The sequence below is a fragment of the Corylus avellana genome, chromosome 2 (genome assembly GCF_965113065.1).
Source record: "Corylus avellana chromosome 2, dhCorAvel1.hap1.2, whole genome shotgun sequence".
In the NCBI taxonomy this organism is placed as follows: domain Eukaryota; kingdom Viridiplantae; phylum Streptophyta; class Magnoliopsida; order Fagales; family Betulaceae; genus Corylus; species Corylus avellana.
The window spans coordinates 31,940,841-31,959,442 of record NC_142491.1 but is presented as its reverse complement, the minus strand read 5'-3'; the positions used below and the strand labels follow the sequence as shown (position 1 = coordinate 31,959,442).

General features: G+C 34.3%; 2 protein-coding genes across 10 annotated transcripts; one reads left to right on the top strand and one right to left on the bottom strand.

Annotated features, from left to right (window-relative positions):
• Positions 1-1,227: 1,227 nt before the first annotated feature.
• LOC132178728 (rab GTPase-activating protein 22) lies at positions 1,228-14,145 on the top strand. Of its 9 annotated transcripts, none has more exons than XM_059591280.2 (12): positions 1,228-1,397; positions 1,623-1,871; positions 4,401-4,499; positions 4,996-5,099; positions 5,721-6,523; positions 6,649-6,771; positions 6,895-6,983; positions 7,064-7,213; positions 9,593-9,997; positions 11,049-11,132; positions 11,533-11,857; positions 13,884-14,145. In XM_059591280.2, exons 2-11 carry the CDS (start codon positions 1,734-1,736, stop codon positions 11,653-11,655), a joined length of 2,118 nt encoding a protein of 705 aa, XP_059447263.2. In that variant the 5' UTR covers positions 1,228-1,397; positions 1,623-1,733; the 3' UTR covers positions 11,656-11,857; positions 13,884-14,145. The 9 variants fall into 9 exon arrangements, with proteins under 9 accessions (XP_059447263.2, XP_059447273.2, XP_059447257.2 ...); XM_059591290.2 differs by having other exon boundaries at positions 1,623-1,802; positions 7,064-7,264; positions 13,884-14,144; XM_059591274.2 differs by having other exon boundaries at positions 1,623-1,859; positions 7,064-7,264; positions 13,884-14,144.
• A 122-nt stretch (positions 14,146-14,267) lies between these two features.
• On the bottom strand, positions 14,268-17,169 carry LOC132178777 (putative peroxidase 61). The gene is made up of 4 exons (XM_059591328.2): positions 16,750-17,169; positions 16,471-16,650; positions 15,009-15,168; positions 14,268-14,779 (listed from the first exon to the last, which is right to left on the bottom strand). The coding sequence occupies exons 1-4, from the start codon at positions 17,059-17,061 to the stop codon at positions 14,340-14,342; spliced, it is 1,092 nt and encodes a 363-aa protein (XP_059447311.2). The 5' UTR covers positions 17,062-17,169; the 3' UTR covers positions 14,268-14,339.
• Between the last annotated feature and the right edge of the window lie 1,433 nt (positions 17,170-18,602).

Below are 18,602 nucleotides of genomic sequence, written 5' to 3'. Positions count from 1 at the left end.
GGATATATCATTTTAGTCTTTATGAAAACTACAGGTACCTCTTATAATAAAAATAAAACCCTAAAAGATAAAAAATAAAGTCTTAAAACCATAAGAGACAAAAAAAAATATTTAACCCTAAGTTAAATTACGAGAATAGGTGGAATATGCTGATTTTAGAGAATTGCTTTTTTCAAATCAATTTCATGTTTGACGCCGTACATGCATATAGATGAGTTAACGCATCACGTGTATTTATTGACCATAATTGCGATTGCCAATAATAATAATGGCCGGCACTTCTTTTTGTTTGGTTTACAAGTCATTTTACAATGAAAATAGAGTAAAAAATATTTTTAGTCCTCTAATTTTTGTAATATTGTCATAAGTCACATCAACCAAATATATTTCTATTTTTAAGTCATAATTAAATAACGCTTAATCATATTTTAGACTAATAATATTGAACCAGCATTGGAAATGAAATAATTTTAATCGTTTTAATTAAAGAAATGTTTGGTTTTATTCTTCTACATATTTTTGTCAATCTCCGTAGAATAGATATATAAATTTATCATTGGATCTTTAGATCCGTACGTAAGTCTTACAAATTTAGTGATAAATTTGAAAAAAAATATAAATGGATTTGAGCAAAAAATAGACAGAAGAAGGAAAAATCGTATTTTTTTGGGAAAACTTTACAAAATTCTCATGAGCTTCTAAGCGTTTTGAAATTACTCGTTAAGATTTTTTATTAAATTTTATCGAAATTCTTGAAATACCTATATTTTTTTATCAAAAAAAATAAAATAAAAATTGTAAAGATTTAGGAGTTGGTTATGATTTTAAAAAAAATTGCAAAAATACATACGTATGAATCTTTGCAATTTTATTTTATTTTATTTTAAAAAAGAGGAGTATTTTAGAAATTTTGATAAGATTTAACAAAAAAATCTTAACGAAAGGGAATATTGTAAAAAATTAAAAATTTGATACCTTAAATTGAGAGTTTTTTAACGTTAGTAGTGTAATGTCAAAACCCATGGAAATTCAGGAAATTTTTGTGAAGTTTTTTATTTATTTTTAAATAAAATAATAATAAAAATTAATAGAGTTTAATTTGTCTTTTCTTTTTGTTTTTTCAAAAATATTTCCCTATGTTTTTTCTTTTTCTTTTTCGTTTGAAGTGTTTTTATTTGGCTTCCAAAAAAAAAAAAAAAAAAAAACTAGGGAAAGGGTAAACAAATACCAGGCGAAAAGAAACGGTCTTCTTTGTGTTTGTGTGTGTGTGTGCTTGTGTGTAAATGGTGGGGAAGGAGCTCTGCCTTGTAATTCCTGTACCTACCTAATCTCTGAAATTTCAGCGATCTCTTGCTCTTGAATCCTCACACCCAGTCTGCAAACTTCTCTCACATCAGGTAATCCAATCTCTCTCTCTCTCATCAATGATCCTATCACCGCCCGATTCGATTCAACGTTTCTGCAATCAAATGCTTGTTTTCTTTTGTTACAAGAAACAATTTTTTTGTTTTTTGATTTGATTTGATTTCGTTAATCCAATTATTCTGTGTTTTTTTTTTTTTTTTTGGGTAGTTGTTGAAGGAGCTTGTTTTTCCGCAGCATGAAATTTTGTTTTTTTGCAGTTGTTGAAGGCTGAGAAGGTGCGGAGGAGAGAAAAAAAGAGAGAGATTCGTGGTTGTTGAAGGTTGACAAGGTGAGAAAGAGTGGGGAGGGGAGGGGTTTTGGGGACTGTGATGTCTTTTGGGGGAGAGGAGGACAGGCAATGGAATTGTGGAAAAGCCGGAGCGGTGAATTTGCAGAAGGTGAGTTCCATTGTTCGTGACATTGGCGATCCCTGCCTCTCTCAATCTCCCATAAAGGTTGTTATAGCTGTAAGACTCTATTCAACCACGTTTTTAATTATGCACTTTACTCTTGTGCGTTACTGAATCAATTATGCTTATAGTGTGCTAGGAGTTTGGATTAGAAATGATAGCAGAGGATGGGAGAGCTTTTGCTGCATTGCACATAAATGGAAGATTTTTTTTTTTTTATCATGCTAAAATGTGTAGGAATTGTTTTTACCAACTAGTACGACCAGCGTGAATGGGTTATGTGATGATCTAACTGCAAAAATTACTCTATAGAATGATGCTATAGGGAAGTGAGAGAAAAATCTAAGTAAACGATTCTGATAAGTGGGTAGTGTAATAATTGCGAGTTCAGTAAACAATTTCATGTTAGAATTATAAAATAAGCTTTTCCAACATTTTTTTGTTTGATAAGTAATCGAAATTTCATTAAAAGCTTTGGTAAGTAAAATGAGAAATATGTAATGCTGTGGAGCTGAAAACACTAACCTCCTCTAAACCCTATAGAATGATGCTATAGGGAAGTGAGGGAAAAATCTAAGTAAACGATTCTGATAAGTGGGTAGTGTAATAATTGTGAGTTCAAGAAACAATTTCTCTATAGAATGATGCTATAGAGAAGTGAGAGAAAAATCTAAGTAAACGATTCTGATAAGTGGGTAGTGAATTGCGAGTTCAGGAAACAATTTCATATTAGAATTATAGAATAAGCTTTTCCAACATTTTTTTGTTTGATAAGTACTTGAAATTTCATTAAAAGTGCTGGTAAGTAAAATGAGAAATATGTAATGCTGTGGAGCTGAAAACACCAACCTCCTTTAAACCCCCTCCCAAAAAAAAAAAAGAAAAAAAAAAGAAAAAAGACGAAAAGAAGTTGAAGACTATGAGTAGTGGAGAATCTGACAAAATTTTGTGTCATTCTTGGAAAATTTTGCTACTTAATGAGCTTTCTTCTTAATTGAAAAAGAGAGAGAGAAATTTTCACTGGAAAATTGGAAATACTTTTTTTTTTTTGGTGTCCTGAGAGTATTGTGTGACTAAGTTTTAGGCCTCATTTTCTGAAGGCGAAGGATGCCTTTCTGATATGTCCTGCCAGATGCTTTTTGGTAAGCAACCTTTGTTTCGGCCTCATTTTCTGAAGGCGAAGGATGCCTTCCTGATATGTCCTGCCAGATGCTTTTTGGTAAGCAACCTTTGTTTCTAGGATATTCTTAACTATGCTTTAGCTTTCATAATGTGGAAAAAATGTTAGTGGTCCATGGAAGAAAATCTGGAAGAGGCATTCCAGACAAAGGCAATCTGGACTCTCTACAAGGTGGTTATATAATGGAGCTTTGTTGGTCGTTTTACAAGGTTTTGATTAAATGGGTTACAGAGATCTTGTCATTTTCAATTGTGGAGTTGGGGTTTGGAAGTGTAATGGTAACTTTTAGAGCTCCATTTTAAAGCAAGATGATTTGAATTTTTAAGACATTTGACAAGGAACAGGGAGTTTCTAGCAGTCTCTATATGGTTGCTGTAAACTTCTAATGAAGATTGTTTTCCTAAGAGTTGAGGGATGAATGTTATGCCCAGGTGTGGTAGACCATCTCTTTTTCTCTCTAGGATTTGGATCTGAATATATATTTAAGGAAATGGTATACTGTGGAAAAGGTGTCAGATTTTGGGGCACAAATAGATGCTTGGTGGTGTCCAAAGCTGATAGCATGGAATATATACCAAGCCGGAGGTTGGAAATTAAGAAGTATGATATTTTGGTTTTTTTGTTTTATAATTTGCCATGTGAGAGACGTAATGATGCTTGCAATTATTTGCAGTTGTGTTTGGCATCTATTTGGCAGTTTATAAGAGATTTCTTCCTTTTACCCAAAAAAAAAAATGTTGAAAAGGAAAAAAAGAAAAAGAAAAAGAAAAGGAAATGTACAGGGAAAAAAGAAAAAAAGATTGTTTTTTTTGCAGAGTTATGAAGGTGTTATGCATTTTTGTGAAGAAATCTGTGCATTGGGTTCTCTTCAGGATCCTTTTATTAAGTATGGTTCTTCTACAAGCTTGCATCCAAATGAAGCTAGATATGTATGTTACTATTGTATGTTCATAGAAACACATATATGGCCACATCCCTATCTCTGGTCTTTGGGAAGTTCCCATGCCTGAGACTCCGTGTCTGTATCAAAGCATGCACGCATGCCGATGTGTACAGCTTGGGGACAGTGGCTGCTACTGCTGCTTGAGGGTCAATTGATGTTTGTCTTTCATGAGGTTTGCGATGAGATCTAGGGAAGGGCTTTTGAGAATCTTGTATGCTCCTTATATATTGACCATTTTCCCCTGTTTTTTTCTGGATCATGTACAAGTAATCTTCACTTTTTTTTTTTTTCTTTTTCTTTTTAATTTCGTTTTCGATTTCTAATTTTGAGCATTCGAAGAGTGAGTGATGCCAAATTTGTTAGGGTAATTTTTTTTATTTTTTATTTACCTTGATTAGAATTCTAATTATTTTTTACTATAAAATAGTTTGGTTGTGAGAGTCCATCATTCTTAATGGTGCAGGTAAACAAAATGCTTAAGCCAGAAAAGTGGCAGGCAACTTTTGATAGTGATGGGAAGGTTTTTGGTTTCCAAAAGGCACTCAAGTTGATTGTTTTGGGGGTATGTTGTTTCATTATTATCATATTTCTTTTGGTAATTAGTTATCATGATTTTCATGTTTTTTTTGCCCTACTAGCTAGGTGGTTTCTCTTGTATACTTGGGGCGCCTTATGCTTTTATTGATATCTTGATTACCTATATTTTTTTTTTTTTTTGTTTCTTTTTTATTATCATAGTTCCTTCAACACCACTTGCAGGTGGTTTGTAGCATGTTTTATTTGTAATTTATTTTGGATTACCCCTTTTGCAAATGGTTTGGATTTTTTTATAGGGATCATGATACTGGCCTTATGATCATTCCTAGGCTTGATGGCTAGGATTTATTTCTTATTAACATTCACAATGGACTTATTCTGACTAAGTTTCAATGTCTTCAGATATGAAGCATAGATCCTCTTGATGTTAATGTCAGTTGATCTGCATAACTAAGGGTGGTCTAATTGAAGAAGTTTTGAGTTCCTTATAGTTATAATCCACTTCATTTTCTGCATGACAGGGTGTGGATCCATCAATAAGGCCAGAAGTTTGGGAATTTCTACTTGGTTGTTATGCACTAGGCACCACTGCGGAGTACCGTAGGCAACTGCGTACAGCCCGAAGGTCTAGGCCCTTTTGCTTTCAATTTCTATGCTGATAAGCTTTCATTTTTCCTTAACCCCCACCAAAAAAAAAGAGGTTTTCATTTTTAATGCCTCTTACTTTGGCTGCCATGCTTGCGATAAAACTGATTGACTTTACCTGGCAAACTATCTATGTTTGTGTTTAAATTCTTATTGTACTCAAGCTTCAGGCATGTGGATGTTGTTCAATCTTCCATATTCTTTCAATAATTTGCATTTTTCATCCTGCAGTTCAATCTTTATTTTATTATGCTTCTTATGTCAAACTATTGATGCCTAGGATCTTAACCATATGAAATCAAGACGATGGTAACTGTTTCATTAACTAGGTATTTGTATTGTTGCTAGCATTTGCTCTTTGACATCACTGTGAATGTGGAATATGGATTGGTGGAGAACTGATATAGTTTGTTAGTTGCCTTTTTTTCCCATACTTTTCCTACAGTTTATCGTATTTTAAGGTGTTTGATATGTTTAAGAAAGTGTTAAAGCTTGTTATTTGGGGTATTTAGAGCAATAGAAGGTGTGTCAATTATTTAGATCTCTTGTAATTTTTTTTTGAAATTTAAATATTGACAGCCTCTCAATACTTTTCATGCAGGGAACGTTACAAGGACCTGATTAAGGAATGCCAAATGATGCATTCAAGTATAGGAACTGGTTCACTTGCCTATGTTGTGGGTTCCAAAGTTATGGATATGAGGACATCATCTAAAGATGAAGGGAGAAGAGAACCTAAAGTGGAAAGTAGAAAAGCTTCTACTGATAATACTAAATATTTAGGGAATGATTGGAATAATCATTGTACAGTTACATCATATGCAAGCCAAAGGGAAAGCTCTAGCAATTCGGCTGACCTTGTCAGCGTGAGGGCAAGCACAGATAGTGGAGCATATGACTCGTCTTGTTACATACCTACTTCTGGTCCATACAACTGCAGTTCCCCAAAAATAGGGAGAGAAGCAGATGGATCACAGTATGCACCTGAAGATCGTTTTGATTTTCCTCTTTTACCTGTCACTGATTTGTTTGAGAAGAGTGGAGAAAATAAAAAATCATGCGAATTGCATGACGATAAACTTTCTACACAGCGTAAACTGAGATTTAAAGATGACAGAATGCACAGTTTTCAAATTAATAACAACGAGGATCTAATTATAGAATCAAATGGCTCGCCATCTCGCAATATCTCTAATTCTATTAACTCTGAGATTGAAGTGGTTCATCCTGATGCCCATGAATCAATATTGCCAGCCAATAATATGCTGGACGGAACAGAAATGGTAAATCAATTGAGAATATCGGATGTACCACAAAAGGAAATGATAAATTCAACCACATCTCAACAAGGGACAGCAAGTGAAGACAGAGTATCGGAATGGCTTTGGACTCTGCACCGAATAGGTAACTCATTTGTGATTTTTTTTCCTCTCAACTTGAACAAAAGGCTGTTGGTTATTGTTTACATCACAATTAGATATTCTTATTTAGCTACTTGTCCGAGCTAACAAAATTTTATTTTTCTGCAGTTGTTGATGTTGTAAGAACAGATAGTCATCTTGAATTCTATGAGGATAAAAGAAACTTAGCTAGGATGTCAGATATCCTTGCTGTTTATGCATGGGTTGATCCTGCAACTGGTTATTGTCAAGGTTGTGGCTTTTTCTTTTTTAAGTTTACATGATTTTCTTTTTTAATTTTCTTTTAGTATATAATTTTGTGATATGAGCTTTAAGCATTAGGTAATACATTTTTGCCTGGCAACCTGGTTTTAGGTATGAGTGACCTGCTGTCTCCTTTCGTTGTTCTCTTTGAGGATAATGCTGATGCTTTTTGGTGCTTTGAGATGCTTTTAAGGAGAATGGTATTACTAATCTCGGCAAAGATTTTAAGGTAGATAATTTTACTTTCTTTTACTGACATATGCTTTTCACAACTCTTCAGCGTGAAAATTTTCAGATGGAAGGACCAACTGGAGTGATGAAGCAGTTGCAAGCATTGTGGAATATCTTGGAACTCACAAACAGGGATATGTTTGCACACCTGTCCCATATAGGTGCCGAAAGCCTTCATTTTGCGTTCCGGATGCTGCTGGTACTCTTCCGTCGGGAGTTATCTTTTAATGAGGCTCTTTCTATGTGGGAGGTTTGTGTTCTTTAGTTGTTTTCTCTGACCAGATGCAGTAATCTGAAGTGAAAGTTTTTGGCAGTTGTTGCACCATAATATATCTAGGAAACAGTGAAATAGAAATATTGTTATTGACAGTTATATTGATCACAACAGCTGGCAGATTGACACAAATCTGCTGTTATGCCCCTTTGGAACCTTCATTTACAAAGCATGGTTGCATACTAGCTTGCCTTTGACAAATAAAGGCTTGCTGTGATTCTTAGTTCTTTAATAAATATGCACTGGTGTCGGGTTGTTTAGGCTGGTCCTTAAATTCAAAGATTAGGGCCTGTTTATGAGCAGTATAGGCGGGCTTAAGGTTTTAAGTGTAGGGCTTAATAAGTGGCAACTGAGATTTAATTGTGAGGTAAAGAGTCTTGAAACCTGCCGAAAGTTGAAAAAAAGTGACTTGAGACCTGCTGAAAGTTGAGAAAAAGAGACTTGAAACCCACTGAAAGTTGAAGAAAAGAGACTTCAAAGCCACTGAGTTTTTTTTTGATACATAATATCAAAGAAGTTTTATAAAAAGTGTAGGCGTCCCAAGCATACATGAAGTATACAAAAGGACACAACACCAAAAGTATACAAAAGTATACAAAAAAAACAAGAGAAAGCACCCCCGAAAACCCAACAACACCAAAAACACAGAAACAACCAACCCAGCCCACAAAAAAGAAAAAAAACCCAACAAGCCCATAAGGACCTAAAGCCCACACACCCGAAACCCACAAGATCACTCAACGCTACCACTTGTGAGCCTTGGCTTTCCTTTGCCGAGCGGACACTTTTGCATTGCCATAGTTAACGGAGCTCTCTAAATTTAACAGCTCTCTCTTGCCTTTAATCTTAGACCGCGCCACCTTTACTTCTCGAAGAAAATCCTCTTTAACAGCATCCAGAAGCGCCAAAGTCGGATCCTCTTCTTCATCATAATCCAACACCCAATCGAGAGGGTCGGGGGAACAAACATCCAAAGGGTAAGGGGAATCTCCATTCACCCCATCACAAATCTCGCCGCCCTGATCCCACTCCAGTTACATTAGTAGATTAGCTTACTCCATCTTCTTATTGTGTGGTTTGTTTTGAGTTTGCTGAGGTCTGAAGAAGTGTGGGCATAATCTGTTGATAGTTGTGACACCTTATAAAGCTAGTCCCACAATGGGAAGATGAATTGCCCACATTGACTGAGTAGATTATAAAAGCGTTTATGAGTGCTAAATTTCACATTGGGTTCTTATTAGGTAAGACTGAGCTTTATAAGTGATTATAGGGAGTTTTGATTACAACTTCACAAGTCTTTTTGGATTGATAGCCCATGTGTGGCGAGTGCTTTTTCTCGATTGTTGCAAATGGTATCAAAACAACCTAGTAACACCATGTAGCACTGAAACACTTCATGGCATGGGCCCTGACAAGAATTTGAGTGAGGAAGAATGTGACATCCCAAAATGTTAGTCCCATTGTGGAAGATGAATTGACCACATTTAGTAGATAAAAGTGCTTATAAGTGCTAAGTCCCATATTGATACCTTAAAGCACTTACAATGGCTTAGCCATTTCTTACTTTTATTTAAAATGGATAAGCAAAACACTAAAAAACCCTCTACATTGGATTATGCATATTAAATGCAAAATACATCTTTTTTGCATTTGTGAACGGTGCTCGCTACTTTTTGCATTTGTGAACAGTGCTCGCTACACATTCATCTAATTTATATACTATTTCTCTCTCTTCATCTCTCTTTTCCCAAAATTTTTTCATACTATTTCTCTCTCCACATTTTTTTTTTTTTTCAAAAGTTGAAAAATAGGATCTTTAGGAAAAATACAATCCTTATAAAAAAATAAAATTTAAATGATATAGATAAAAAAAGAAAAGAAAAGATAATTGGATGTATGGTGTCTTTTAAAACTCATTAACTAAACTAGATAAAGTGGGTTTTGATGAGCCATTTTGCATAAAAATATACATAAACCAATGTGAATGCTCTTACTAGGTGAGACTGAGTTTTATAAGTGATTCGAGGGAGCTCTAATTGTAATTTGACTAGTTCTTTTGGAGTGATAGTGCAGATGTGACAAGCGCTTTCCCTAGGTCATTACAATGGTGCAGTTGATAGTAGGGTTTCTTGAAAGACGCATTGGAACTCCAGATTTAAGAGTATCATGTTTGATGAAAAATTATAACTTATAAGCATGCTCACATTAGATTAGAACTTGTATTCTATTTTCTGATTTATTGAGACCTACATTATCCTTTTTTTTTTTGGTATTTACATTCATAATTATGAGCTTCAAACACAGATGATATGGGCTGCTGATTTTGATGAATCAATGGCATACAATTTAGAGGAGAACTGTCTGGAAGCATTACTAGTGCAGCTTCCAAGGGACTCTGGACTGGAAATGAGTGAAGAAAGCACAGAAAATGATAACGGTACTGTGAAGGTTGGTGGCTCACAATTAAATCATGGAAATGTAGAGCGATCCATGCCTGACAACAATGGAATGAAATCAATATCATCCCGTCCCTTTTGTGGCTTGACAAGGAATTTCTGGTCAAAGAATGATCGGATGCAAATCTGCACTGTAATCTCTTCAACTGGGAATGGACATAATGAACTACCAGTCTTCTGTGTGGCAGCAATTCTTATTATGAACGGTCAGAAAATCATAAGAGAAACTCATTCGTTTGATGATATGATAAAGGCAGGTGCATTATACTTTCTTTTCGTCATGACAGATGCAACATTTCCTCTTTTTTTTATTCTTTTTTCTTTTTTCTTTTTTCTTTTTGCCTGTCAATCCTTGGGTCCATATGTTTTAGTTTATGTGACCTAGATAATAGGCTAATAAGGTTACTTTGATTGGATGATGAAAAGAAATTTCCTTTCAATTTCTTATGAATCTAATGTTCTGTATTTTGTGCATCGAACTTCTTTATCATTTACATCAGTACTTGGGACAACGAAAAACTCGTCCTTTATGTTTGATTAGTGGATCCTGTAGAATTGGTTGCTATTTTTCCTATATGGTAGGAGACTGAATAGGGGGCTATGATGTGACCTAAATGCAAAGCTAGGACTAGCCACTGTTTCTGCTTCATTTTGATGCAGATTTGTACATGAAACAGTGGGGTTTATTTAAATTTAATTGCTCTCTTCTTTGGTAAAGCTTATGATTATCCTCTAAGCAATATCTGTGTTAAATTTTATCTATATGGAAGAGCATAAGCTTTCACCATACTTGACCTGCATGGAAATGTAGTACTCAAGTGAATAGGTTTTGTATATGCCGGTAGTTAAAAAGCAACCCAAGGGCCACAAACTTCTATGAATACCTTGTCTATTTCTATATGCTGTTTCCACTTCTAAGGCTGTTATACTTTTCTTTTTCTTGATCACGTATTTCTCATTCAAGTTTGAATGCTTTGAAATGCTCCTGCGTGATGGAGGTTCATGTTTATGTAGTTCCTTTCAGTTAGTTTTGCACCTCTGACATCTTCTATAAATTAATTTCTCTTAAGTTGCTTTTTCATAGATAAGACACAATTTAGATTTAATTTTGAACATGAAAATGAAAATGGCAATACTAATAACAACAATAATCAGTCATATCAATATCAATATTATTATCATGGATGTTGTTGTTACTATTCTTTGTGCGCTGAAGTATAAAATAAAAGAAGGGAGGGGGGGGGGGGGGGGGGGTAATTCACTTGAAATTTTCTAAGTTGACTTGCAAATTCTACGCATTGCAGATATTCAATGATAACATGCTGAAGATCAATGTCAAAAGGTGTATACGCACAGCAATAAAACTTAGAAAGAAGTACCTCTACAAGGTTTGTTGCTCGTTGAGTTACTCTATGACCTTCTGTAATTGATATTATGGTTTCTGCTTTTTCCTTTTCTACCTTTGTTGTTACTACAGCAATGTTGGCGACCAAATTGTCTGATAAATATAAATGGACATACCATATGGCATTAAAGATACACTTATGTAGCTTTGACCTGTTATTCTACCGTGGATTAATGTGATCTTACTATTGATTTTTATTATGTGGAAATGATTAAAAAAATTGTCTGTGATTGCACTTGGGTTACCATCTTCAGTGATGACCATACAGGTGACTCCACTATTTTTCTTGGGCATTCAAGGTGGCCAATGTTTAGCGCACAATACCCTACTATATTTTTGTTTAATGTATGCCGTTTCTGAAACCTATGTCTTGCTTGAACCAGCTAATCAAGAGAAAGAGCCCTGCAGCTCAGAATCAAGAGAAAGAGCCTGCAGCTCAGAATCAAAAGAAAGAGCCTGCAGCTCAAAATCAAGAGAAAGAGCCTGCAGCTCAGAATGAGGACTAGGGGTTTTTCTATTTTGCAAATGGGTATACACTCATGGCAACACACAGAAATTGCACTGAGAAGTATTTATAGACCGGGATTTCAAGTTGGAGAAAATGCTGTTATTTGGATTTCCTGCAAGGGAAGATTCCAAAGCTGAAGTGCTTTTGCATTTGAAGATTCACCCAGTTTTTCGTACCTCCATTATCTCATCTTTTGCAAGGTAATTACCTCATGTTCTGCTTTCCTTTTTCTATAGTGATAGTATTGCCTTGCCCCAACTGAAATGTATGTCCTTGCGTGCAAGAATTTGGGTGTTGAGCTGAACTGGAATTATGTGCCGTATTATTTTCTGTGGTTTTTTTGTTTTTTTTTGTTTTTGTTGTACATTATAAGTTCCAAGTTGTACTTTGAAACATGGTTTCATTTGATTATACAGTTTAAAAAGTCTAAACAGGTTTTGGTGTTTGGGGGTTCTTGCTTTTCTTTTTTTCTTTTTTTTTTTCCTCTGTTTTTTACATCCTTTTTGTATACTTCCTATATGCTTAGGAGTGCCTACGCTTTTTATAAAATTTCTTTGATTACCTATTAAAAAAAAAAAAGTCTTAACAGGTGAACATTTATAAATTTCAACTAAGGATTTAAATTCTTGATGATCACAGACCAAGTTCTAGAAGTATTCTAAACTATCTTCCTGGTTGGTTAGAGGAGTTCTTGTCCTGGGTTTGACTTCCAGCCAGTGTAGAGAAACTTAATGTGCTTGTAACTTGTAAAAGGGTTTTTTATCTTTTATTTCCCACCCCCCTTCTTCTTTTGTTGGAGTAACATGGGCAACTATTTGCAATTTGGGTCACTATCTGGTCTCTGATTGAAAAGAAGAATATTTGATTGGGACAAAGAGGGAAGAAATAATTGTGATAAAGTTTATAATGATTCAAATATATTTTTTTAGAATAACTCGGTTTTTCTCAGACATTTCTACAACTTGAAAATTTTGTGATGATTGGAAACAAATTTAACCTACATTATATTTTACCACTGGATAGCTGCATTAGATCTTAAATTGCATAGTTTTTATGATTTTCTTCACTTGTTTTCTCTTTCTAGCTAAGTGTATCTCCTGTACACTCCTTGTGTACTTAGGTTGCACTATTTGCGTTTTTAATGATATGTCGATTAACTTATCAAAAATAAATAAATTATAGATAATGTAGTTGTATATAGGTTTTGTTTATCTCTTTGGCCAACATATGTATTTCTTTTTTCTTTTTTTCAATTAATATCAATTTATTCTAGACAAAGACATAGTCTTAGGACATGGACTTATACAAGAGATATGCAAGAGAAAAATAAACATATTTAGGTTTTGTTGAAACCTTATTATCTATACACAGAATTTTTTTGTTCCCATTTGAACGCATGGTTTGTCTGCACTGTCCGTGCTCCTGTCCCTTTCTTTTATGATCTTTTAAATGGATTTAGGATAAAAAGGTGTAAATCCTCTTATATTTATATAAGAACTTGTTTTTAACCCATGTGAAATGATTTTTTTGCTTTTTGTTGTTTTCGGGTGAAAACAATGTCTTGATGGGTTCAAACATGCAATCCTTGGTATTTAAAAGAATTAGCCAACCTATTTTTCTTTGGAACTCAAAACCCCTTTTTAAATTTTTTTAATTTCCAATAATAATTTATTACCCTATGAAGCATTCTGTTATGGTCCATTAGAAGATGCATCAACACTTCTTTCTTTCTCGTTCTCTTTTTCCCCAGGTTTTCATTTTTGTTAAGAGATTCTTGAGTTGCAACCACTAACTTCTCCAGCAGTCATTGCCTATGAATTTTAAGAGATTATCTATGCTTGCCACATTGTTTTCTTATAGGGCACTTGGACTTTACACTCTGCGTTTTATGTTTCATAGCCTCTACCACACTACCAAGTTTTAGTTAGGATCAATTTAAGGATTTTTGGAAATTATCTCATTACTTAATCATCTGTTTCTGCCTTTTTTTTTTTTTTTTTTTGGGTTTTTATTGTCCTTTTCATTTTTTTTTCTTCGTCTATTGTTTATTTTTTGTACTTTTTTCATGGGCAATGAATCCATGGTACATTGTGATGACTCCATTCTAGAAGATGTATATGTGCGTGCAAATGTTAGGAAAATATTATTAGAAATGGCTCTTATTTCCTTGTTTGGTGCTTGATTTTTGCCATTGCTTACATTCTACTTGTTTGCCTCCCATTGAAGCTAGTGGAATGATTGAAAGTGGGAAGAAGTTCCTTTGTTTGATGCACCCCAGGTCTGATTATTTAACTATCATCGATCTCACAGGTTAGGCGAAATCCCTTTTTTGTTTTTTTTTTACCATATATTCAGAGATGTATCAACAATTTTGACTGCTTATACTTTTGAGACTATTTGGGGGGCAAAAGAAAAAGAAAAAAGAAAAGAAAAAGAAAAAGAAAAGAAAAGAAAGAGAAATCAAAGTTATTGAAAAGTTATCCTTTATCCTTTTGGTTTAAATGTGGGATAACATTAATCATAATTTAGGAATGTATATTATAATTTTATTTTTAAATTAAAAAAAAAAAGAAAAGATTTTTCTTTTGTTCTAATTGATGGATTATTCATCTTTCTCTTACACACAACAATTTCCATTTATGGTGATTCATCCACCCTCATCAATAGCACATTAGATTCCTCCTACTTATTTGGATTATCCTTGTTTGTAAATCGACAATTTCGGCGTATCTCTCCCTGATTTCCAGTTAGAACCTTGATATTTCCCATCCTGCTCATGGACAGAGCAAATGACTTGCGAAAATATTCAAAACTAGCAGCAAATTCTTCTGTGATTTGTGCAGTGTCATTCCCAAAGAGTAGTTGCTGATCAATTTCAAGGACAGCTTTATGCGATAGAACTCTAGAGTAGTAGGACTGAGTGAATTTGTAATTTGATCCAGATTCTGGGTCTAGGAACACTAGTGGGTCTGCTTGGCCCTTCTTCAATCTTTTGGGGCATAACTTTCTCATCTTGGTTACGAAAGATGCATCCATGCTCGGGTCGGGCTTTCCGGTACCGTTGAAATTGTAGAGCCGGTCTAGGACGTAGCTACAATGTGTTCTCCCCACTGAGTGTGCTCCTAATAGAGACATAAGAAGTTTTCAGCAAATCTATGGTCTAGATTTTGTTTTGTTGCATCTAACGGTATATATCGTATCACGTCATTTAAAAATTTTAAATGACGTAGCAAGTTATTCACAATGTGACAAAATATATACAACTAGATTTGTGAAATCTAATATGGACTATGAAATTGTTGAAATGGAGAGAATTGTATTCTAGTTGTTTTAAGGTAGTAGCATCTTTACCTAGGAGCGTTCCCAAGTCCAATACATCTAAGCCCCTTGATTTGAAGTATGCTAGTGCTTGTTCCCATGAGATGGACGGAGATGGGAGGTCCACTGATGCAGCGCTTGACGTCATCCCATCCCTTCGTCCCGTGAAAACGGGATAAGACGGTGCTCCTGCCTGTGAATTGAAAAAGATAAAAAGCTATAATTTAGACAAATGTAGGCTTACCAAAAGAAGTGGTAAATAACTTTTCATGCCCATATGCATGTGGCCTTTATAGAAGTCATATTGATTCTGATTCTGCAACAGTGCTGGTTTTGCTCTATTGAAAAACCATCTTTATTGAACAGGAAAAAAAAAAAAAAAAGTCTCTTATATTTTTCATCCAGGGAAAAAAGAAAGAAAAAAGAGCATCTTATTTGGTGAAAATGCCAATGTGCAGATCGTAGTAAGGACAAACTTGATTTGGGGACCTTAGGCAGTGTGCTTTCTTTTCTTTTGTTTCTCTTTTGTTTCTTCTTTATTAAGCTTTTTGATGGGGGTGTTGGACCACTACCAATGGCCTCAAAAAGACAATCGTGGACGGTGTACAGCCTGCCGATCTCGACGGAGGGACCAGTCCACCAGAGTCATCAGAGTGAGGGGACTAGGGGAGGGAGGGAGTGCGTTTTCAGCACTTAAAAGTGTGAATTTTGTGAAAAATAAAAATAAACGGATATAATACAATTAATTTTTATATTTTTTTTTAATTTTCTTTTTCTTTTTTAAAAAGGGTTTCCTGGGGCACTTATGCCAACATACCCACGCCAGGAGCCAAAGGATTTGTTTTTTCCTCCATATTTTTGTTGAGGTTGGGAGATAAGGACTTGCTTTGGTAGGTAGTGCAACACAGTTTTTTTTTTTTTTCTTTGTTTTTTTCCTAGTGAAGAAAGGGTAGGAGAGAGGTGGCAGAAACGTGATGAGCTAGCTAGTATGTTTGCGCGATACTCAAAATTCAAAAGGGCCAACTCACAAAAAAAATAAAATAAAAAATCGAAAGGGCTAATATGATTGAGACCTTTCAAATATTCTATAGAGTAAATGCTACATGATACTACACTTTCAATCAGCCTTTGTTTAAAAATAATAATAATAATAATAAATAAAAAATTCTAATGATAGGCGAGCATGGTCACATCAACCAAGTGAGATAGAGCTAAGAAGAAAGTGTAGTATGTAACCTTATTCTTTTATGTAATCAAGATTAATATAATAAACTATGGATGTGGACTTATCACACAAATGTCTCCACATTTAAAATACAGATAATTGGGGTACAAATAAAATGATGTGACAGTAAAATCACTCATCATTTTTTTTTTTTTTTTTTTTACAAGCCCTTTGAATTGTATTGTCACGGCATCCTACTTGTATAACAGTTTAATAAATAGTATTACTTTGTATTTGATTCGGATTTTATATAGAGGATGAAAGTGTTACCAAATGAACAGCATCCCTAGTAGCAAGGTTGAGAATGTCGGCACAAGAGACAACTCCTGGACATCGTTTCTCCATAACAGTCTTGATCTTGTCTATAGCTACAAATGCTCCAAGCTCCCTATTCTGTGGTGCTGTTTTCTCTGATTTTGGCCCATCCAAGAGGATTGATGCATCACAACCCTAATTTTGCAGCATATATTTAGCATTTGAGTGCCAAATAGTCATTACTTACAAAGAAAAGAAGAAGTAAAATTGCTGCTATAATAAACAAACACATACATTTACAAAACAATCCGAGTAGAGCAAGCGGAGGAGCTTGGGAGTGATACTCTTATCCTTGTCCCATAACAATTGCACTTGGTGCCTGATATATACTTCCGCTTCATCACACGTGGTATGAATCTTGTAATAATGCCAGACTAATTTCACCGGCGGTTGAAGCGACGTCGCCCCGTCCACAAACCCTAGACGGCACACGCTCAGTAGCGCAAGAGCGAGCAGCGGGAACAAGACAACCAAATTTTCCCTTCTCATTTTCTCTCCCACAATTGAAATGCTTGCTTGTATTGTATCAGTACTTCTGGCTTTCATTTAGGGTTTATATAGACAAATTGCCAAGTTGGGCTTTTGTTTTTCCCTTGAAACTTTGAATCCAAGTATTCCGGCAGTGCTGTACACATGCACCGAGGTGCTTCAAAAATATTCTACTACGCCATGTTATTAATTGATTAGCAAACACTTTGGTAACAAGTAACATGTGTGCATGTGATATAAACCTTGGATCTAACAAGTTCAAGTAACAATGAGAAATTTTTATGATCCAAAATTTTTTTATATATCCAATGCGTGGTGGGATGCGTACGGTATTTCTGAGTGAAGATATAAATTTCTTTCAAATTGGGTTGTAAGAATTTTTTTTAATTCAGTTTTTAAGAGTATTATGTGTCCCTTGACCATATGAGAAATACGTTTTTTTTTTTTTTTAAAAAAATAATATTATTAAAAAAGCGTGTAAGAAGTACGTGTTAAAGGATACATTGCAAACTTTTCTATAACCCAATTTATAAGAAATTTTTGTTTTTTAATTAATGTAATGGGATTTTGTTTGGAGATTTTTTTTTTTGAGAAAGAGTACGTTTAGTCCTTATTAATTGCATTACAAGAAATTGACAACTTGGAGTAAAAAAAAAAAAAAAAAAAAAACGTTTTTAAAAGCCAAACTGCGATTTTAAAGTTTAAACTACACTTTCACCAAATATTTAACTGTATTTTTAAAAACTGCGTTTGTAAATTACATATTTTAAAATCACAAGTCCAAACTGACTGGATTATTTCCAAACATGTGTACAAAAAATCATAGACAGGGGACGAGATAGTTGAGCTGATTTTGGTTTGTGGTATAGAGAATAAAAAACCCATTTATGTGTCCCATGCATAAGTAACACCGAGGCTTAGTGTATTAGTAACATAAAATCCACCATTGTTTATTTTATTTTTTATTGTGGATGAATAAGCATTAAAATAAGAAGCTGAGGTTTATTCATTATTGTAATAGAGGCTAGTTTTAAATTAATAATAAAAAATTTGTGGAAAACGTAGCTACTGTTTCGGGAAGAGTTAGCGTTGACCCCCTGTTACATTTGCTTACAGCAGAAGATAACTCTTTTTCCTGTGTTTCCGTAAACCTAGTGCTTCTAAATAAACGTCCAGGCTTAGAGATTGACAATATAGGTGATTGGAGAAAAATCCTTTCAAGCATAAGTTCATTTAGGGCTCGTTTAGTTTGTGGAATAAATTATTGGAATGGTCTAGTTAGTCTTAAGTATAGCTATTCATTTGTTTGGTAACACACTATTCATGAGAATAGTTTATTCCCATGTGACTACTATTCTCATACACATAGGATTAGCTAAGCCACTAAAAAATGAGTGGCTTAGCTAATCCTTAAATAATGAAATACATTTTTCAAAAATACCAATATAATTTTTTTTTTTAATTTTAAACTTAAAACTTTTAACATATTCTTCGAATTGACAGATGTTACATAATTATAGCTTGGATAGCATGAAATTAGCATCATCATATTATTTTTTGGTAAACCCCCCAAAAAATGAATATTGGTTAGAACAATT